Raw genomic sequence first — 19,839 nt, 5'->3', positions numbered from 1 at the left:
TTGTTGCAGAGCATGGGCTCTAGGCGCCCGGGCTTCAGTAGTTGTGGCTCGCAGGCTCCGTAGTTGTGGCTCACGGGATCTAGAGCGCAGGCTCAGTAGTTGTGGCGCATGGGCTTAGTTGCCTGTGGGATGTGGGATCTTCCCAGACCAGGGCTTGAACCCGTGTCTCCTGCATTGGCAGGTAGATTCTTAACCACTGTGCCACCAGGGAAGCCCAAGGCTATTTACTTTTAATTTTCTAGACAGACTTTGTTCAAACGTGTGGAATGTAATACTAATGGTCTGTACACCTCTCTTTCTCAGAAGAGAAAGCACAGATGGAGCGACAGAAGCTCACTTTATTTTTAAACAAAATTAAGCCGTACCCAGCACCATCCACCCACAGAAACATAAAACTACCTACCCATCTGCATCCAACAGTTGGCTCTGAGTGTCATCTTCTAAACAGAACTGGAAGTCTCCTGCTCCTAGGAAAAGTGTCTTAGGCTCTGGGGAGGCGTTATACAGATCCTGGGAATCCTCTATGGGAAGTGAAGGCTCAGACAGCTTCCCTGAACTCTGGCACCAAAACAAAACCAAACAAAAACAAAACATTTTACAAATGTCATTCACTGTCATGACAACAGCAGAAGCTGCTATTTGTAAAATTTAATCTACTCTCAGGCAATTGCAGTTGAGGAGGACAATGCATAGCCAAGAGGAGCATAAAGAAAAATATTTTCAAGAAAGTAAGAAACTTGGATGAGGCTTGTTTTTAATACACAAAGCGGGGGGACTTCCCTGGTGGTGCAGTGGTTAAGAATCCGCCTGCCAATGCAGGGGACACGGGTTCGAGCCCTGGTCTGGGCAGATCCCACATGCCGCGGAGCAACTAAGCCAGTGAGCCACAACTACTGAAGCTCGCGCACCTAGAGCACATGCTCCACAACAAGAGAAGCCACAGCAACAAGAAGCCCATGCAACACAACGAAGAGTAGCCCCCATTCCCCGAAACTAGAGAAAGCCCGCATGCAGCAACAAAGACCCAATGCAGCCAAAAATAAATAAATAAAATAAATTTATATATATATAAAAATACACAAAGGGGTGGATTTTTTAAACTAAACATACACAATGTGGTGGGAGTTGTTGGCTTGGACACACTTTATTTAGCAATGTGGGAAGCAAAAGCAGAAGGAGATTAGAAAACCACTGCCATCTTACCTTAGAAGCTGAGCTGACCAAACTGGCTCGAAATAGTCCAGGGGAAGGAGATCTGAATCCTCCTGCCGTAGGGAAAAGACTGGTCCCACGGCCTGTTTGTCTGTTGCAAGGCTGATAGGATGGAATTGTGGAGCCTATCAGCTCAAAGCTGCTATTGTGGCTGCTCTCCTTTGTCAGTAATGAGCATGAATCATCTTCATCTAAAGAAAAATAACTTTTAAGTGCATGATTCCAGAAATAAGTTAATTTGTTTAGGAAAAAGAGTTGAGAATGAAACTGTCAGGTAAGACCCACTGGCAAACCTCTCAAGTCACATGTTCCAAAACGTTACATTAAAGGTCAATTACGGGGGCGCAGTGGTTAATAATCCACCTGCCAATGCAGGGGACACGGGTTCGAGCCCTGGTCCGGGAAGATCCCACATGCCGCGGAGCAACTAAGCCTGTCTGCCACAACTACTGAGCCTGCGCTCTAGAGCCCACGAGCCACAACTACTGAGCCTGCATGCCACAACTACGGAAGCCCGCGTGTCTAGAGCCTGTGCTCCACAAGAGAAGCCACTGTAATGAGAAGCTCGTGCACCGTAATGATGAGTAGCCCCCGTTCACCACAACTAGAGAAAGCCTGCACACAGCAACGAAGACCCAACGCAGCCAAAAATAAATAAATAAAATAAATAAATTTTTTTAAAAAAAAGGTCAATTATGGTACTAAGATAACATTATATAATCAGGGTTTATCACTGTGAGCTAAGTGACACCTGAAAGTTCCTGTCTTTCTGCCTAATGCCTATGATTACTCTTTCCATTATCCAATCACTTACACATCTTCCTTTGATCTACATATGATAGAAATGTTTCATGTTTCGTTCAATCAACACATACTCACTAAGGACCTATTACATGCTCGTGGAAACTGCAGGTAAGTTTTCAAAAACTGGACCAAGAAAAATATTCTAATTCATAAATTCCTGTCATTGCCACAGGTAAGACTGGGAAAAGTCCACTAGGGTTCCAAAAAATGGAACCTTAAGGAATTGTAGTCCTTAAGTGTCAAAGCTGGAGGATCAGAGAAAAGTCACGTTCTGCGAAAGAGTCACTACTTACCTAGTTTGCTAGGTCTTTTGCCTGAGTTTTCATCTATTTCTGATTTTTCTTCACTAGCAGAGTAACTACAAAATAAGAAGGTAAATTGTTTGAGTATCTGCTTCTTACTAGAGGGGCAAATACCACGGAATCTTATCTTTCCTTAGAGAGAATTACTTACCCCATCTTGGAAGAGTTGTCCTTAAATAGAAGGAAGGTAGAATCTGACAAGAGAGGCTTGGGGACAGAGAGAAGGCCAACTGACTTGCCAATTTCACCATTGCCATCATTGTTTTCTTTATCCATTTCTTTCTCATCTTTGGTTTCTATTTCTTCACTACCGAGAAGGAATTCTGCAATCTTTACCAATCACACAACCCCAAAACAGAATAATACAAGTCAAAAAATTTAAAAGCAAACACACTGTCAGCCTGAAATATGGCTGCTTAGTTACAAGTCACATCTTAAATCTGAAAAGGTAAACCTGAAGGAAGCTCGGTCTAACCATTATCATTAACACAATTTACGCTGACACTTCTAAAGCTCTTTTATACTTATGTTACTTTACCTTTACCCTCCCAAAACTGCCACAAGATCATGAAAGAACCGGATTATCATTTTATTGAGTCAATGAGAGGTTACATGATTAGCCTGAGATTGCAGGACAACTACTGACCTCCAACCAACCACAAACTATGACATCCTGCCCAGTTCAGCCACGGCTTTCCTCTTCCTTTACCCAGGGTTAAACATTAACCAGTTCTTTTAAATGACTCCAGTGTTCAAACAAGGACGACTTTCTTTTTTCTAATACCAAAAGTCCTATCATCATCTGTCTTCTCTAGGTGGAAAACAATACTATAGAAAAAGGGCAAGAGGCCTTTCTACAAATACCTTCCTCAACAAAGAATAAAATTAACTCAGGAAGGTCTCGGGCTGTCTGAGAATTTATTCCAGAACTCAACCTGGCCAAGGTTAAAAGTGCTTTTTATTCTGAATAGAGAAACCTAAATGAACAACAAAGATAAAATTTCTATTAATACAAAACCATTTCGATATCAGTATAATAGTACAATATGTAAACCAACAGGTAGAAGCCAAGGCTATGGCTCTGTGAACTGCAGGTGTTCCCTGGTGCTGAAAGGACTGAAAGCACTAATATTTAAGTACATATGAGCTACATTTATCTCTGCCCCTGAAATCTCTTATACAATTGAACATGCTCATTATATTCTTACTCAAATCTGATTTTCTCTCTTCCTTATTCATCATGATCTAGTAACAAAATCACATAATTGCCAGAAACCTCCTGATTGCCTTCTTCCTCCTCTTCCTCCTCTTTTGCCTCTTCTTCCTCCAAAGCTTCCTCTCCCTCCTCTTCTCCGTCTTCCTCGGACTGATCCGTCATTTCTTCCTCCTCCTCCTCCTCTTCTTCAAATCCATCTTCATTATCTAACTTAAGTAATGCTTGGCGCTTTTGGCGCTCCTCAGACCTTCGGAGTTTCATTGCTTCTTGCAGCTTAGCTTTCAGCACCTGAAGCTTTTCCCCTGAACAGAAATATGAAGAGATGCTTTAGACGTAATGACCAACTACACACTACAACAACACAAGTGTCCACTTTAGGCAACTCCAGAGGTGTTCTAGACGCAACCCAAAAGGAAAATCAGAGACCTTAGGAGTCTAGGCTTTTGTTATCTTAACAAATGGAGAATATCATGAATTGAGTGTAGGAGATAACTTCCATAATTATGCTCTACACCCTGGGATAATATATTACAGAGATTATAAAACTATTATTTAAAAGGGTAAAAAAAAAAAAAGATGGGTGGGGGGGAGTGGGCCTTCAAAAGTCTATGGTTCAGAAGCCATGAAGGAAAATATTGATAAATTTATCCACATTAAAGAAAAAGAGAAACAACTAGAGAGTAAAATGGGCAAACGATATGAACTGGTAGTTCACAGAAAAATGAAAATATATTGTAAATAAAATTAAAAATAATGCGTAAGGGCTTCCCTGGTGGCACAGTGGTTAAGAATCCACCTGCCAATGCAGAGGACACAGGTTCGAGCCCTGGTCCAGGAAGATCCCACATGCCGTGGAGCAACTAAGCCCATGAGCCACAGCTACTGAGCCCGCGGGCCACGACTACTGAAGCCCGCGCACCTAGAGCCTGTGCTCTGCAACAAGAGAAGCCACCGCAATGAGAAGCCCATGCACCGCAATGAAGAGTAGCCCCCACTCGCCGCAACTAGAGAAAGACCGAGCACAGCAACAAAGACCCAATGCAGCCAAAAATAAAATTAAAAATTATTTTAAAAAATAATGCTTAACATCACTTCTCATTAGAAATACAAATCAAAATAATGAGATACCATTTTTTATATATTTGGCAAAAATTTGAAGGCTTGATAATATCTGTTATTAACTGGAAGAAACAGGAACTCTTTTTTTTTTTTAACAGGAACTCTTATACACCGTGATTCAGAGTGTAAATCGGTGCAACTATTCTGAAGGACAATGGGATGATATATATATATATATATTTTTTTTTTGACTCACTGATTCCACTGTAAGGAATTTTGCATCAAAATTTACTAACATATATCTGATACTAGGACGCAATATTGTATGAAATACCAAAACTGAAACAAACACAATGTCCATTAATAGGAGTATGGTTAAACAAATCATGTTATACTTGCACAATGGAATATCACACAGCTGTTAAAAAAAAAAAAAGGCCCCAAAACAATATGTGTATCCTGATATGTGAACTCTTGAGTTAGGTGGTCTGGATTAGGCTGCTAGTTCTACTACTTACTAGTTATATAAATTTGAGCAAGTTGTTTAAATGCTTTCTATATCAGTTTCTTCACATATAAAATAAGGACACTAATGTTATTTGCTGTAAAGCACCTAGAGCAGTGCCTGGCAGAGAGTATAAGTGTACAATGTCTCTCTCTCTCTCACTCTCTCTCTCACACACACACACACACACACATACACACACACACACACACACAATGGCATATGCATATGAATTTTCCCAGAACACACAAGAAATTGTTAAGTTGCCTTTGGGAAGACTAATTTTTCATTTTATACCTTTTCCTCAGTGTTTTAATTTTTTTCTATGTGATGTATTACTCGTGTTTTCAAAGTGGGAGTGGAAAAACAGACCTGTCCCTAATACAGATTACAAAGCAGAATGCACAGTATGATTGCATTACTGTTTTATTTTTTAAGCAGACATGTACTGTCTGTTTAAAAAATACATGCAAAAAGTTTTAAAGGATATAAAACATGGTTACAGAAGATGTCTCTGATAGAGAATTGTAGAAGTTTTTTGTTTATTCCATGTATTTTCTACAATGGATATATTTTTTTAAACAATAAGACAAAGGCTAGTTTAAGAAATAATTCCTCTTACCCACCCCACACAACTAGGTAATGCTACACACATGAATCATGCTAGAGGTACTGCTGTCCCATCTCTAAAGTCTCCAAGGAAAAAGATTCTATAACGTCTCACTATAGGGTCTTCAGTAGCCATAAAGCCCTGCCAGAGTACAAAGAGCCAGGCACCCATCCCCGCCCCCAGCCAAAAAAATAAACAAAGAAACCCCCATGACCGCAAATACCTGGTTTTGTGTGGCTTGCTCCATCCAGCTTCTCAGCTGCCAAAGTCACAGCTACCGTATCTGCCTTGAGCTCTTCCTTTCCATCAGGGCCCACATCTTTCACTATGATGTTCACATTCACCTGCTGAGCAGCCCTGGGTTTGGCTGCTGGATTAGCATGCTTCCAGAAACGCTGCTTCAAGGCTTCCAGTTCTAAACCAAACGCCAACCAGTATGTCAGTTTGCCTTTAAGATTCCAGTTAAGAATTACAAGCTGTGTTTTTTAAGTTCAACAAACTTGTAGGGAAAAAAACACACACAGAGAAATACCAAAATCTCCTTTGCTACCAACACCTGTGTCCAATTCATATAACTTAACCCAAACTAACGGACTGCTGCAACTTCCTCAATATACTTCAAAACTCATTTTAGGGTAGAAATTTACAATGAAGTTTCTAAATATGTGCAATTCCTCAGGGAGATCAGCTCGGTGCTTTGTGACCACCTAGAGGGGTGGGATAGGGAGGGTGGGAGGGAGACACAAGAGGGAGGAGATATGGGGATATATGTATATGTATAGCTGATTCACTTTGTTATAAAGCAGAAACTAATCACTTTGTTATAAAGCAGAAACTAACACACCATTGTAGAGCAAGTACACTCCAATAAAGATGTTAAAAAAATAAAAATAAGTATGTGCACTTCTTTTTAAAAATGTATTAAGCTGGTAGAAAAAATACTATACTCCTCAATTATTCAAGGGCTTAATTTCTCATGGGTTTCAGTCTCCTTTTAAAAAATTCCCTTCTTTGAACATTTCACTGCTTATTAGCAATCTCACTAAATACGAGTAAGGTCAATTTAAAAAATGGAAAAAGAAAATAACAATCAATGCAATGAGTGATGTAAGTCAGCGGCAGGACTGGAAGAGTTTCTTCGTCAAAATTTTAAAGATATAGTCAGTACAATCAGAAAGGAAATCCCAGTTAGAAGTGGTCCCTGTACCACACACCCTACTTGTATATAAACGGGACTATGAATACACCCGCCCCCCCCCCCACACACACGTAGTATGAGTTCAGTGGTCTAATAGCAACAGGGCCTTTCCCTTCTTCCCCACTGCTGTTGCTCAGAACTTTCTTTCCTTTCTCCCTCAGCTAGCTGTTACCTCTCTCACTCTGTTTAACAAGTCAGTCATACCATAGTGGGATCTGGTGTAAAAGAGCTGACGGAAAGGAAAGGAGAGGAAGAAAAGCTCCTTTGGGGTTGAGGGATGCTGGCTATTTTCACATGCCATGCGCTCTTTTCCATGATAAAATGTCCAAGATACTCCAAGTTTGGCTCTTTTTCTAAAATGCGCTCAAATCATACTTTAGTAGTTTTGTGCTTAGCATGTAGATGTGGGTTTTCCCTCCCTAGAGCGTCTTAGTAGAAAAAGAGAAGAACTGGAAAGAAACCTTTTTATTCTGAGTCCCTAACATTATTTATTAATAGAAAAAATCCAATCCCAAAGGAGGGCATGTTTACATTGCAAACCAAAGAGTAGGGTGAGAAGCTGTAAGTCTGCATCCCATTTTATTTTATTTCAGTAAGTTAGAAGCAACAGGGAGTGGCAGTGGAAAGGGAACAGAAATAGGCAGCTCATCACTGGTGCCAAGAGAATAAAAGAAGTGGAAGGGGAGGAAGATTACTCAGGACCTTAAATAAGAGTGAGGCAGGAGTTGCCTTCATTTTTCTGGAGAAAGCCAGGTCCCTCAAAACTCTTCATCCACCAACCCACTGGAGCACCCCTTTTCCTTGCCCTTTACTACGTCACTCAACCACCACCCTCCTCACTATAGAACCCCTGTTCAAGCTCCTCTCCCTCCATCGTCTTTTCCCAACACCTTTCATCTCCTCTGTAAGTGAAAAGTCTCTGCTCTAGCTCATGTCTCCACCTAAAAGCCCTGCATGATCTGGCCTCTAGTCACCAACCTCCTTGCAATCTTCACTTCAGCTAACCAGAGCTTTCTCTTGTCTTTGTGTCTTTTGTAGCTCTGTCCCCTCCACCAAGAAAGCCCTCCCTCACCTCTCTGCCTTGGTATCTCTTACTCAGCTTTCAGGACTCAGCTCAGGTATGAGCTCCTTTCAGAAGCTTCCCTGACTCCCTGTGAGGAACTCTTTCTCTAGGCTCAAAGTATGCACAGCACTTAACATCCGACTTTTCTGCCTGTTACTCCTACTAGGCTTTAATTTCCTCGTGAGAAGGGACTACATCTAACTTGCATACACAGCACCCACCATGCTAAATAAATGTTTATTGCATGAATGAATAAATGTTGATCCTAACTTCATATATTATGAAACAGGCTGATCTGGAAACCCAATATCCATGTCAAATACTATTTCTGAAGGAAAACATATTCTGAGTTAAAAATAAGTGCCTACTATGAGCCAGGCATTGTGCTAGTTCCCTGTAAAAGCCAAGTGTAATGTTGGAAAAATTACCCAACCTCTCCAAACCTCAGGCTCTTCATTTGCAAAATAATATCTGGGGCTACGAAAATTAAGAAAGATAACTAATAAAAAGACCTATCAGTGTCTAATATAGTAGGTATGCCAAAAAAAAGGTTTCTTCCCTTTTCTGTTTCTCAGTCTGAGACTGTTTAGAAAACTTCTAGTCCCATATAACAAAATTTCACAGTATTAGGATAGTAAGTACTCAGAAAGTTCTACCGCACCTTTCAGTCTCAGACTATTTAGATAACTTCTAGTCCCACACAACAAAACTTTCTCTCCCTGTTCTAGGCAACAGCTTATTTCCACACTTCTTTGCTAACAGAGCTATGCTAGTTGTTACAAAACCCTTCCACCCCCGCAACTGCTCTGGTCAAACTGACTTACACGTCCTCCCAATATGCACCACACAGAGCTCTTTCTGTCCCTTCTAAGAACGTCCTTTTCTCCACTTCCACAAAGTCCACCCATTCAATCAACGAAGACTGATACTGTGGCTGACCTAGCACCTGCCAACCATATGTTAGTTAATGAAGGAGAGTCTTGATGTAAATAATTTCACTGATAATAGAAAAAGCAGCCACCATTTGAGTGTTTCTTTATGCTATCCACTTGTATGCATTATTTCAACAAATCTTCACTAAAGCCCTGTGAACCAAATAGCGTTATTTCATTTTTTAAAAAAGATGCCTTGGGGCTTCCCTGGTGGCGCAGTGGTTGGGAGTCCGCCTGCCGATGCAGGCGACACGGGTTCGTGCCCCGGTCCGGGAAGATCCCACATGCCGCGGAGCGGCTGGGCCCGTGGGCCATGGCCGCTGAGCCTGCGCGTCCGGAACCTGTGCTCCGCGGTAGGAGGGGCCACAACAGTGAAAGGCCCGCATATCGCAAAAAAAAAAAAAAAAAAAGATGCCTTGGAGAAGTCAAATAGCAGACTCAAGTTTAAACAGTGAATAGTGTAATCCAGATTCAGATCCCAACCTTGCTATAGAGCCTCAGCTCTTAATTATCATATCACATTGCAGAGGAGGGAACACCTAATTTTACCGACAAGTCAGGAAGTCTACCCAATGTGGGTAATACTTGATTTCTCTCTTGAAGGATCATTCATTCATTCTTTCATTCATTCAGTAAACATGGCTGCCTAAAATGTGTCATCCACTGTGGCAGCACGGGGGACAGAGTAAGGAACAAGCCAGAAGATCCCTACTCAAAGTATAAAGGGGAAGGTAGTGAACAAGTAATTACATCCACTTATTCTTTAATCATCTATTGTAAGAAACTTATCCCTCCTCTTTACTATGATTCTTTACTCTAAATGTTTCTTTCAGCAAAGAATACTCTTCCCTTTTCTCCATGTTATTTAACTTTTTCCAATTATCAGGGACACATGTTCATGATAGAAGATGTCACTTCCTTCCTTGTATTGCTGTTATTTGCCTACTGCTTATCTCCCCGGGTAGAGCGTAAGTACCTTAAGTGTAGGATAAACGTCAGGTTTCTCAAGTATGCCTTACAGCAACTTGCATGTAGCGGATAGTTTAATACTTGTTGAATGAATGAAAAGAAAGAAAAGAAATTCAGTTTTGCAGACAATTTGCTGAACCAAGATATTTCTAACTGTGAAAAACTGAATAATGCTTTTATCAAAGTCATACCATAAAACAACAGCAATGTACCCTGCTTTGTACATTGACTGTCAACAGGTTTCCATTTAAACAAGGTTTAGAACATTCTAATACCCTGCCAAATGTATCTAAATTATTTCTATCTGGTATCTGGTACATCTGTAGAATAAGACCATGTGTGATTATTTGTTTCTCCTGTATTCCCTGTCCTCCACAGTGGCAAATACTAGAAAGCTGCCAGAACAAATCACTCTAGAGAAGCTCCTCACAATTCAAAGGATTACCTCTGTTGGTTTCAGGTTCTTCAAGTATCACAAAAGAATCTTTGTCAGCACCCAGCCGAGGCTGAATGAAAACATCTACTCCCAGTTGCTTCAGTCTATCCACAGTGAACCTCCTCACTTTTTCAGGTGGCACCACTGCTGCTGATTTAGTTTGCTGGCGGGGCTCTTCCACCTTCTCATCTGCTTCTTCTGTTTTTTTCAGGCCTTCTTCTTCCTCCAGGGCACAAGGTTCAGGTGCCACAAGCCCTCCAGCCTGATACTCCTCACTGTCCTTATTCCCAAGGAAGCTGCATTCCTGTTGTGCCACCGAGATGTCCCCAGGTGAAGGTCTAGCATCACTCTGCTCCTGTTTCTCGGGAATTTCTAGCTCTTCACTTCCTGTCAAATTCTTACTGCAAGACTCATCTGATCCAGGAGTGATCTGGGGTTCCTTTGAAACTGCAGGGAGTGCATTAATTTCCATTTCATATCCTGCACCTGTTGTCTGCTCAGAATCTTTGCTATGGTGGTCACTATTTATCTCAGTTGTATTTTCAGTGTCTGTGATTTCTTTGTGATGGCTTGCCTGATACTTAGATGACCTAGAGAAGGGAAAATAACCTGGAGTTGAAAATTACCCTAAACGTGAAACATTCTTATCCCTTAGCACGTAATGAATCGTTTAAATCAATTTTAAGGAAGTGAGGAATCTGAACTCTTTACACCAGGTGTTTGCCTCAGAACTGAATATTTATGAAAATTATAATCACAAGGAAAGAAGCTTCTTACTTCAGTAGTGCCATGGCATTTCCCTGGCAAGTGGGCCGGGGTTTACGTTTGAAGAATTCATGAACAGTTTTATTCTCAGGCATATGATACGGAAGATTAAGTGCAGCCTCTAGAAAATGGAACAAAACAAGCAAATACATATACTGTACATTCTGAAATGTCACTTTACAATCAGTTAACTAAACAACCAAAGCCATCCTCAGAAATAGAAAACAAACCTGCCTTTAATAAAAGCAAGCTCCAACTACAAAAAAATTCCCTGAAGACCAGTGGCTTTTAAAATTAGCTGTGAAATCAAATTGATCCAGTAAGTTTTTTAAAAATAGAGATTCTTGGACCCCATTTCGAGCCTACTGAATCAGAATTTCTGTGGGGCCTAAGAATTTATAAATTTGAAAGGTTTGTAAAAGGGATCCTGATGCAGCTAGGCCATAGACAACCCTTTAAAAAACTCCCTCATTACCACCACTACAGTTCCGGAAATTTTCTCAGTTTATACTAATGTTCCAGGGGCTTCAGAACAATGGCCGTTCATCAAGATCAATTCTAAACTTGATTATTATAATCTCATTCATATTAAGATTGTTAAAAAAAAAGGAAAGTCCCCAACATCCATGTTGAGCTTACAAAGAAATAATGTGATTTGCCTCAGTGTTTACCATACAGGTTTCTTTACCTCGAATAAGGCGCTGAGTCTCACTATGCAATTTTTTTAATGCTTCCTTACTTAACTTGGCTGCCTTTCTTTCCTTAAAGAAAACAAAAAGTGAGATTACATTAATGCTATTATCCAGAAAGGTTGATAGATATTCATCCCATAAAAGTCTGCTCTCTCCAAGAAAAGAGGATGGAGAGGGAACAGTAAGCATTAATAAGATCAAAACAATATAAACTTCAGGAGCTCACTTATTTGCAAGTCTCATAGAATTAATTCAGTCCAATTCATATTTGTGTCCCTACTATGCACAAAGCAATATCCTAGGAATCAGGGTAATACGATAGACACAATAAAACTCCTGAAAAACCCACAATCGCCTGGGAAAAGAGCTCAACATGACAACTATATAGGGCTCTATGTCACCTTCCTCGTGGTGCCTTTTGATAACTCAGTTTCTTCTTCAAATGAATAGACCTCACTCTCCAAAGATGGTTCCTTTCTCTAAAAGAGAAGATTGCAAATGGATTAACAGGGAAAAAAATTAAACTGACACAAGAGGATGTTGCTTACGCAAAGACTGCTTTTGCACTCCAACACCACATCACGCTACACTAATGCTAAATCAATAATTATCAAATATAAAATGTTAGACACACAGCATCCTCTAATGCCTAGAAAACACATTAGTTGTCTCCAATGGAGCTTGGGCCCTCATTTCTTACACCTCTCTATTATATCTTTCCCTAAGGAGGGACAATAACTTCCAGGAAGCTAATCTCAGGAAGAATGATTATGCTTCCAAACACTCAGGACAACGATGGGTTTTTTTTTTGTTTGTTTGTTTTTTTTTTTTTTTTTTTTTTAGCGCAGGCTCAGCGGCCATGGCTCACGGGCCCAGCCGCTCCGCGGCATATGGGATCTTCCCAGACTGGGGCACGAACCCGTGTCCCCTGCATCGGCAGGCAGACACTCAACTACTGCGCCACCAGGGAAGCCCAGACAACGATGCTTCGACTGATGCTTCTCTTTGATACCCTTCCTGAAACCCTATAGGTTCATTTCCTAGAGGCCACCAGATTATAAAATTTACATCTCTGACCCCTTTTTTACCTGTTTCTTACAAAACATAAAAGTATCTTACTTTCCTCAACATTCTTATTAGGGCAATGAAAATACTAGTTCCCAAACAACGTAGCACGTCTATCACTTGTACTGCATAATTCCGAAATTAACGGCTGAAAAACTGAAATCAATTGACACGTGCTTTTTCTTCAGTTAAAAAAAAAAATTAAGGTTCCAACAGTAAATCAGAAAACAAAGCAAAGGTTAGAAGCAGTGGGTTAGCTCTAACTGCAGTCATCTTTTACTTGCCTTGTGCTTTTTTACTTTGTTTTTCACAGCTTCCCTTATTGATTCTAATGACTCTTCATCTTCTAATGGAGAGTTATTTTCCTCCTCCAACCCAGTTTCAAAAAGGTCTTTATCCACAAGTAGACAGCCACTGTCATTAAATAGCTGTTTCACATCATCTTCCTGGGTAACACAAAGAAAAAGCAAGATCCAATCATTTTCAAATCCAATGTTTTACAACACCATATAGCAATTTGCATCAGGACAGAAAAAGCTCATGCTTCCTCAACAGACAAGTATATGGCATCCTAGAACATTATCACTGGTTCCTAATCCATAGTCATCCTTTGAAGTCCATGCTGTGATTTTACACAATTGTCCAAAATTAACTTAATAAATAGTACATTTGTATTTGAAAAGTCAATTAAATACTTCATTAAGCAACTAGCTTATAAAATTTGAGGATGGTTTTTCCAGGTAGCAAACAAGACTTTTGACTGATGGCGGCATGAAAAATCCTATGAAAGTTAATTTTCATCAGATCAGAAACAGCAAAGAATAACTCCACGTGCTCACAAAGAAAATCAGAAACCCATTTATTTGGAAGGTGTCCTCTCATATCCAAAATGGAGAATGAGACCAACGGATTTGAAATCACATACCTCATTGCAAGACAATCAACTCGAAGGTATATCCTGAGTGCAGAAACAACCTCAAGAACTAAAAGCAACTGTTTTTCCTAAAAGCAACTTTTTCTAAAACATTAACCTGCCTTAGAAACAGCAAATTATTCTTTTAAATGTACCTCATTTTTTGTTTCCTTCTTTTTCAGCTGCTTAATTTTCTCCATCTTTCTCTCCTCTTTCTTGAGTCTTCGCTTTGATTTTACTTTTGCTTTTCCTCCAATTCCTTCTTTATCATGTATGGGTTTTTTGGAAATCTTTCTGTCAACTGTAAAATCCACAGAGTTTTCAGGTTGGAGACTCAGCTCTAAGCAAGGTGTCACTTGGGTTTCAAGATTTTCCTGACACAAAGACTCCTCGATGTCACTCTCATCACTGTTCAGCAGAGTTCTGTAAATCCTTCTGACTTTTCCATTTTTTCCAGCATGTAAGTTCTCCTTATCTTCCTCCTCTATATCGTCATAGGTAGTTTTCTCTGGAGAGGCATTTGTGCCCTCCTGTTCAGAATCACTCTCTTGTAGCACCTTCCTGCTTTTCAATTTCTTACTCACAAATATCTCTTCATCTGAATCTGGAGGAAACACAATTTTTTTTAGAGTCTACCGTCATTGGCCTTCTTCCTAGTCCCCGTACTCCTCAAAAACATATCCAATTAGCCAAGTGATATATCACCTTGTGAAATTATGTAACTAACACTAAGAACTGATTGTAGCAAAGCAAATCTAAAAATATATTTTGAAAACCACTTTCCCTGGAAAAATATCTCTTACTAAGAAATGTAATTATATATATTTACAATGTGTAAAGCTGTTCTGATCCTTCTGGCAGGTGTTAAAAGTCCTTTTATTATAGGATGAATGCATTCAACCAGGCAATATGGTATCTTCTAGACACTTTATACATTCAATAATATAACAGAAATGGTTATTTTCAAAAGGGTACAAGCACTATTATTTTGCTTTTATAATAAACAGAACAAACAAGGTTAAGCATTAATAATTTAATAAATCAGAGAATAAGAAATTAATCCAGTCCCCTTACAACCCAAGCTGCCACATTCTATTCCTAAAAATAAAAGTACTGACTGTTACAAACCTTGTTCACTCAAGAGCCCAACTATTTCACAGCTGCCCTGTCCACTGTCTGAAGGACTATCTGCTTCTTCTTGTGAAATGAGTTTTGAATCATTGATTTCTAGGTGAACCTAGAAAATGAGAATATAATTTGTATTAACCAGCAGGTGACAGAAAGCTCTAAGTACATAAAGATACACAAATTATCATGGGATCATCAGGCTGAAATAAGGAAAAACCAATACAGCGGTTTAACAAAAGGATGACATTAAGAATTACTGGACATGGGCTTCCCTGGTGGCGCAGTGGAGAGTCTGCCTGCCGATGCAGGGGACATGGGTTTGTGCCCCGGTCCGGGAAGATCCCACATGCCGCGGAGCGGCTGGGCCCGTGAGCCATGGCCGCTGAGCCTGCGCGTCTGGAGCCTGTGCTCCACAACGGGAGAGGCCACAACAGTGAGAGGCCCGCGTACCGCAAAAAAAAAAAAGAATCACTGGACAGGACTTCCCTGGTGGCGCAGTGGTTAAGAATCCGCCTGCCAATGCAGTGGACACGGGTTCAATCCCTGGTCCAGGAAGATCCCACATGCCACAGAGCAACTAAGCCCGTGAGCCACAACTACTGAGCCTGCACTCTAGAGCCCGAGAGCCACAACTACTTAGCCCATGTGCCGCAACTACTGAAGCCGCACACCTAGAGCTCGTGCTCCACAAAAAGGGAAGACCCCACAATGAGAAGCCCACGCACTGCAACGCTCGCAGCAACTAGAGAAAGCCTGTGCTCAGCAACAAAGACCCAACGTGGCCAAAAATAAATAAATAAAATAATTTATAAAAGAAAAAAAAAAGAATTACTGGACAAGAAAACAAACTAAAATTCATTGTTCACCTTTGAAGGCTATTATAGGACCAACTCTTTATTTTGAGTTATAGTAAATAAATTTAAAGAATCAAGCACTTATTTCGTTTTACTGTGTAAAGTGTTTCTCAGTGTATCCAAATGACATGATAAATAACATCACAGAGAGGCAATCCAGGTGTGGGAAACTCTATAGGACAAACTCTGTGGTTTCTTTAACAGTAAATTGCAAGAAAAAAGAGGGGGGGGACTTATAAAGAGAGTAAAGATATTTACACACACACATATCACCGACTGCAATATGCAGTGGCCATGTTCGGATCCTAATTCAAACAAACTGAAAGTATATGTATGAGTCAAAGAAATCTAAACACTGATTAGCTATTTAATATCAAGCAATAATTCTAAATTTTTTAGGTATGGTAATAATATAGTAGTTATCTTTTTTGGAAAGCCCTTACCTTTTAGAGATGCATGATGAAATATCTGTGGATGAAATATGTGTGGAATTTGCTGCCAATAATTCAGTAAGGGGGGAAGTGGGTGGGGGTATAAATGAAACAAGACTGGCATGATTTGATAATTGCTGAAGTTAGGTGATGGGTTCATTATAACATCCTTTCGATGTTTATGTCTGAAATTCAGCCCCCCCCCCAAAATTTTTTTAAGTCACAAGTGAAAAATCTAAGGAGACGGGGGTATGTTGGGTGACTTGACTAGTTAGTGACCAAGCTTGGTTCATAGAACTCTGAATCAACTTATTAATAAGGGGGAAAATACATCTGTAATGTAATAGGTCACAAGGCTTCACCCTAATGGCTTCTCAAACAACTATTAAATTGATTTGAATGTTTAGTACAATTATTAAAATTATAACCAAAAATAACACAAACAGAGGAATATCACTGAGGATCATGATGTATATGCTGATGATCCTCCCAACAATGGAAAGCAGTAAGACTATTTGTGGACATGGAAACTGAGTTCAGGTAACCACATAGCTCAATACATGGTGATACTCTTTTTTTTTTTTTTTAAATATAGATTTATTTATTTATTTTTGGCTGCATTGGGTCTTCGTTGCTGCCCGTGGTCTTTCTCTAGTTGCAGCGAGCAGGGGCTGCTCTTTGTTGCGGTGTGCGGGCTTCTCACTGCGGCGGTCTCTCCTGTTGCGGAGCACAGGCTCCAGGCGCACGGGCTTCAATAGTTGTGGTGCATGGGCTCAGTAGTTGTGGCTCGTGGTGTCTAGAGCGCAGGCTAAGTAGTTGTGGCACACGGGCTTAGTTGCTCCGCGGCATGTGGGATCCTCCCGGACCAGGGCTCGAACCCGTATCCCCTGCATTGGCAGGCAGATTCCCAACCACTGCGCCACCAGGGAAGCCCCATGGTGATACTCTTAATCACTGTATTCTAGGCAATCTGCAGCAGAACCAGCGACAGTCAGGGCCAGGAACAGGGTGAGGCTAGAAGGTCTCAAAACACTCAGTAATCAAGATATTTTAGTGCAATATTAAAATAAAAAATCAAACGGACAAATTATGACTCATGAGGTCAGCTGCTTGCTTTTGTAAGTAAAGTTTATTTTGAACCAGGGCCAGGATGAGTGTGAGGTGAGTGAGACAGAGTAGTGCAAACACAGGGTCGGATCTTGTCTTCGTTTCAAAGTTTGATATTTTGTTCAAAATCAAATAATGGAATTTTTTGTATTAATTTTTACTTTTAAAAATACTGCATTTAAGTATTATCTTGAACCACAAGGTCCTACTGTATAGCACAGGGAACTCTATTCAATATCCTGTGATAAACACAACGGAAAAGAATAAGAAAAAGAATGTACATATATGTGTAACTGAGTCACTTTGCCGTACAGCAGTAATTAACACATTATAATTCAACTATACTTCAGTAAAAATTAATTTTAAAAATTATCTTAAAGCGCCCCGTTAAATTTTGCTCCCAAGACGAGTGTCTCACTCCAGTCTCAGCCCCAGAAAAGAACACAGATCTGGAAACAGATGTCGTTTCTACGCCAATTCCGACAGCGACCAGCCAGTCACCTCCCGGAAGGCTCCGAGACTGGTACCTTCACCTCTTGAGACCCTGTGTGATGACCTCAGAGGCCTCTTCCAGACCCAATTTCGAAGTCTCTAAGACTCCTGCCGTCCATTTACAGTTAATGCTGCCCCTCACCCTAGCGGTCCGGTTCGGCCTGGTCCTTCCTCCTTGTTGGGGCGCAGTTGGAGGAAGAGCTCCCGCCGCAGGAAACGCGCCAAAGGGGCGGGCTGAGCAGAGGCTGGCGGCGAGCTGCGCGCGCCGCAAAGACCAGGAGCAACCTCCCCGAGGGGACCGAGGCGCGGGGACTCCAGCGCCGGGATCGACCGCGGGGTCCCGAGCACTCGGGGCCTGTAGTTTTATCTCCGCAGGGCCGCGAAGCCGAGCCGCCGCAGTGCACGCCGGGAGCTGTAGTGCTCCCAGCCTCCACGACCCACTCGGCCGGCTCGACCCCTGCCCCACCCCACCCCTCCGCGCCGGGCCTCCGCAGCTTCAGATAGAGGCAAGTGCATAAACTCACCTCGGAAACCACTTCTCCCGTCATGACTCCGGCCTGCGCAGCGCGCCGCTCAGGAAGAAGCAGGTCTCCGCTTCCCGCACCCGGGACGCAGCTGCTCCCGCAGTCTCCGGCCAGGCAGCGGCGTTCGAGCTTTCGCGCCCAGCCGGAGTGGATGCTCCGCCCTCAACGATTTGCACCAATCCAGAGGAGGCTTTCTACATGAGGCCGCGCCCCCATCCTGTCCTACCAATCGAAGCTCCTTCGGCCGGCCCGTTGAATATAATCTGGGTTAGGTTGGCGGGTCGCGGCTCCTCTTGTCAACTGAGGCAGGGGGAGGCTGGAGGTGTCCTGGCTGCCTGGCGGCCAGACCCTCTGGCCTTGCAAGACTTTAACGTGCGAGCGATGACCTTTGACCTTTGACCTTTACCGTAGCGCGGCAGCTCCCATCAAACGCTTTTTGAGGAGTAAGCCCTCCAGGCGGGAAGTGAGCCAGGAGAAGATCCCTGGGCACCTGAAGTCATCCCCGTGGGGATTTTCTCCAGGACCTCCTTTCCTGGAGCAGCTGGGTCCCACCTGCTCCTTTTTGTACATGGCACTCACGCCACTGGACATCAAAAAAGAAAAGTTTTGTGGGCTGCTCAGATACCAAAGAATATCCTTGGATAACCTTTATTATTTTATTTAAGGTTAATTCGAGTATGCAGAAAACACACACTCATCCCACTTCCATACTCTTTGGACAAGGCAGGAAAAAAATTAAAAGGTCTGGAGTCAGACTAATCCCAGACAGTTCTAATCCCTTGTCATTGTCCTTGTTACTATCTTTTTGGCCCTTCAGGTCCATTCTCTCTCTTTCCTTACTTATCCTGCTCTGTCCAGGCAAGGCTGACTTCTCCCCAGTGCATTATTCGAGCTCCCTTGCCCTCCAGATTCTTGTTGAGTCTAGCTACTGGAAGATATTTACAAGATTACTATAAGGAAGAGATGAGTGCACCAAGAAATAAAGGTCATGTTTACCTCCCCCACTTCACCGGCCGTGATCCTATCCACTGACAGGGTGACCAACTCATTCCAGTTTTCCCAGGACTTGCCCAGTTTTAGCATTGAAAGTCCCACCTCCCAGGAATGTCCTCAGTCCCAGGCAAACCAGGATGGTTATTCACCCTATCCACTGGCCTCCTCTTCCAAGTTTCCAGGTTTAGCTGAGTTCAGATAAAAGTTCTCTCTCCTCATCTTCATTTCTTCACCTCCTTTCAACCCATGTCTGCTCCCACCAGCAAGATCCCATCTTCCATCCTCTTCTCTCACATCTCAATCTATCCACCTTTTCACGCACTTTACTATTAATTTTTACATTGATGATTCCTAAATATACATCTACACACTCTTCCCTCGTATTTGGAGGGCTAACATTTATTGGGGGCTTACCTTGAGACAGGAAACAGTTACAAGAATTTTGCAAGCATTATCTTATTTAATCTTTAGAGTAACTTTGTAAGGTAATACTACTATCTCCATTTTAGCAGATGAGGAAACTAAACCTTTCAAAGGCTAGTAACTGGTGGAGCCGATATTCACACCCT

General features: G+C 41.7%; 1 protein-coding gene across 3 annotated transcripts in view; it reads right to left on the bottom strand.

Annotated features, from left to right (window-relative positions):
- The window catches only part of CLSPN (claspin), a gene marked incomplete at both ends in the record, with an annotated part of 37,618 nt that extends 19,317 nt beyond the window's left edge, over positions 1 to 18,301 (bottom strand). For 2 of the 3 annotated variants that reach the window (XM_082678664.1, XM_082678663.1), the window contains 14 exons: positions 404 to 558; positions 1,204 to 1,403; positions 2,310 to 2,374; positions 2,470 to 2,648; positions 3,595 to 3,836; positions 5,932 to 6,123; positions 10,316 to 10,896; positions 11,084 to 11,192; positions 11,760 to 11,832; positions 12,165 to 12,242; positions 13,113 to 13,274; positions 13,897 to 14,345; positions 14,870 to 14,978; positions 18,278 to 18,301. In XM_082678664.1, coding sequence (XP_082534790.1) covers positions 404 to 558; positions 1,204 to 1,403; positions 2,310 to 2,374; positions 2,470 to 2,648; positions 3,595 to 3,836; positions 5,932 to 6,123; positions 10,316 to 10,896; positions 11,084 to 11,192; positions 11,760 to 11,832; positions 12,165 to 12,242; positions 13,113 to 13,274; positions 13,897 to 14,345; positions 14,870 to 14,978; positions 18,278 to 18,301 — 2,618 coding nt within the window. The remainder of the gene's footprint in view (positions 1 to 403; positions 559 to 1,203; positions 1,404 to 2,309; positions 2,375 to 2,469; positions 2,649 to 3,594; positions 3,837 to 5,931; positions 6,124 to 10,315; positions 10,897 to 11,083; positions 11,193 to 11,759; positions 11,833 to 12,164; positions 12,243 to 13,112; positions 13,275 to 13,896; positions 14,346 to 14,869; positions 14,979 to 18,277) is intronic. The other variant, XM_082678665.1, reaches the window with a different exon arrangement.
- Positions 18,302 to 19,839: the final 1,538 nt, after the last annotated feature.

This window comes from Grampus griseus, assembly GCF_964374135.1.
Source record: "Grampus griseus genome assembly, chromosome: 1".
In the NCBI taxonomy this organism is placed as follows: domain Eukaryota; kingdom Metazoa; phylum Chordata; class Mammalia; order Artiodactyla; family Delphinidae; genus Grampus; species Grampus griseus.
The sequence above is the reverse complement of the archived record's forward strand: the minus strand, read 5'-3'. Positions and strand labels throughout refer to the sequence as shown.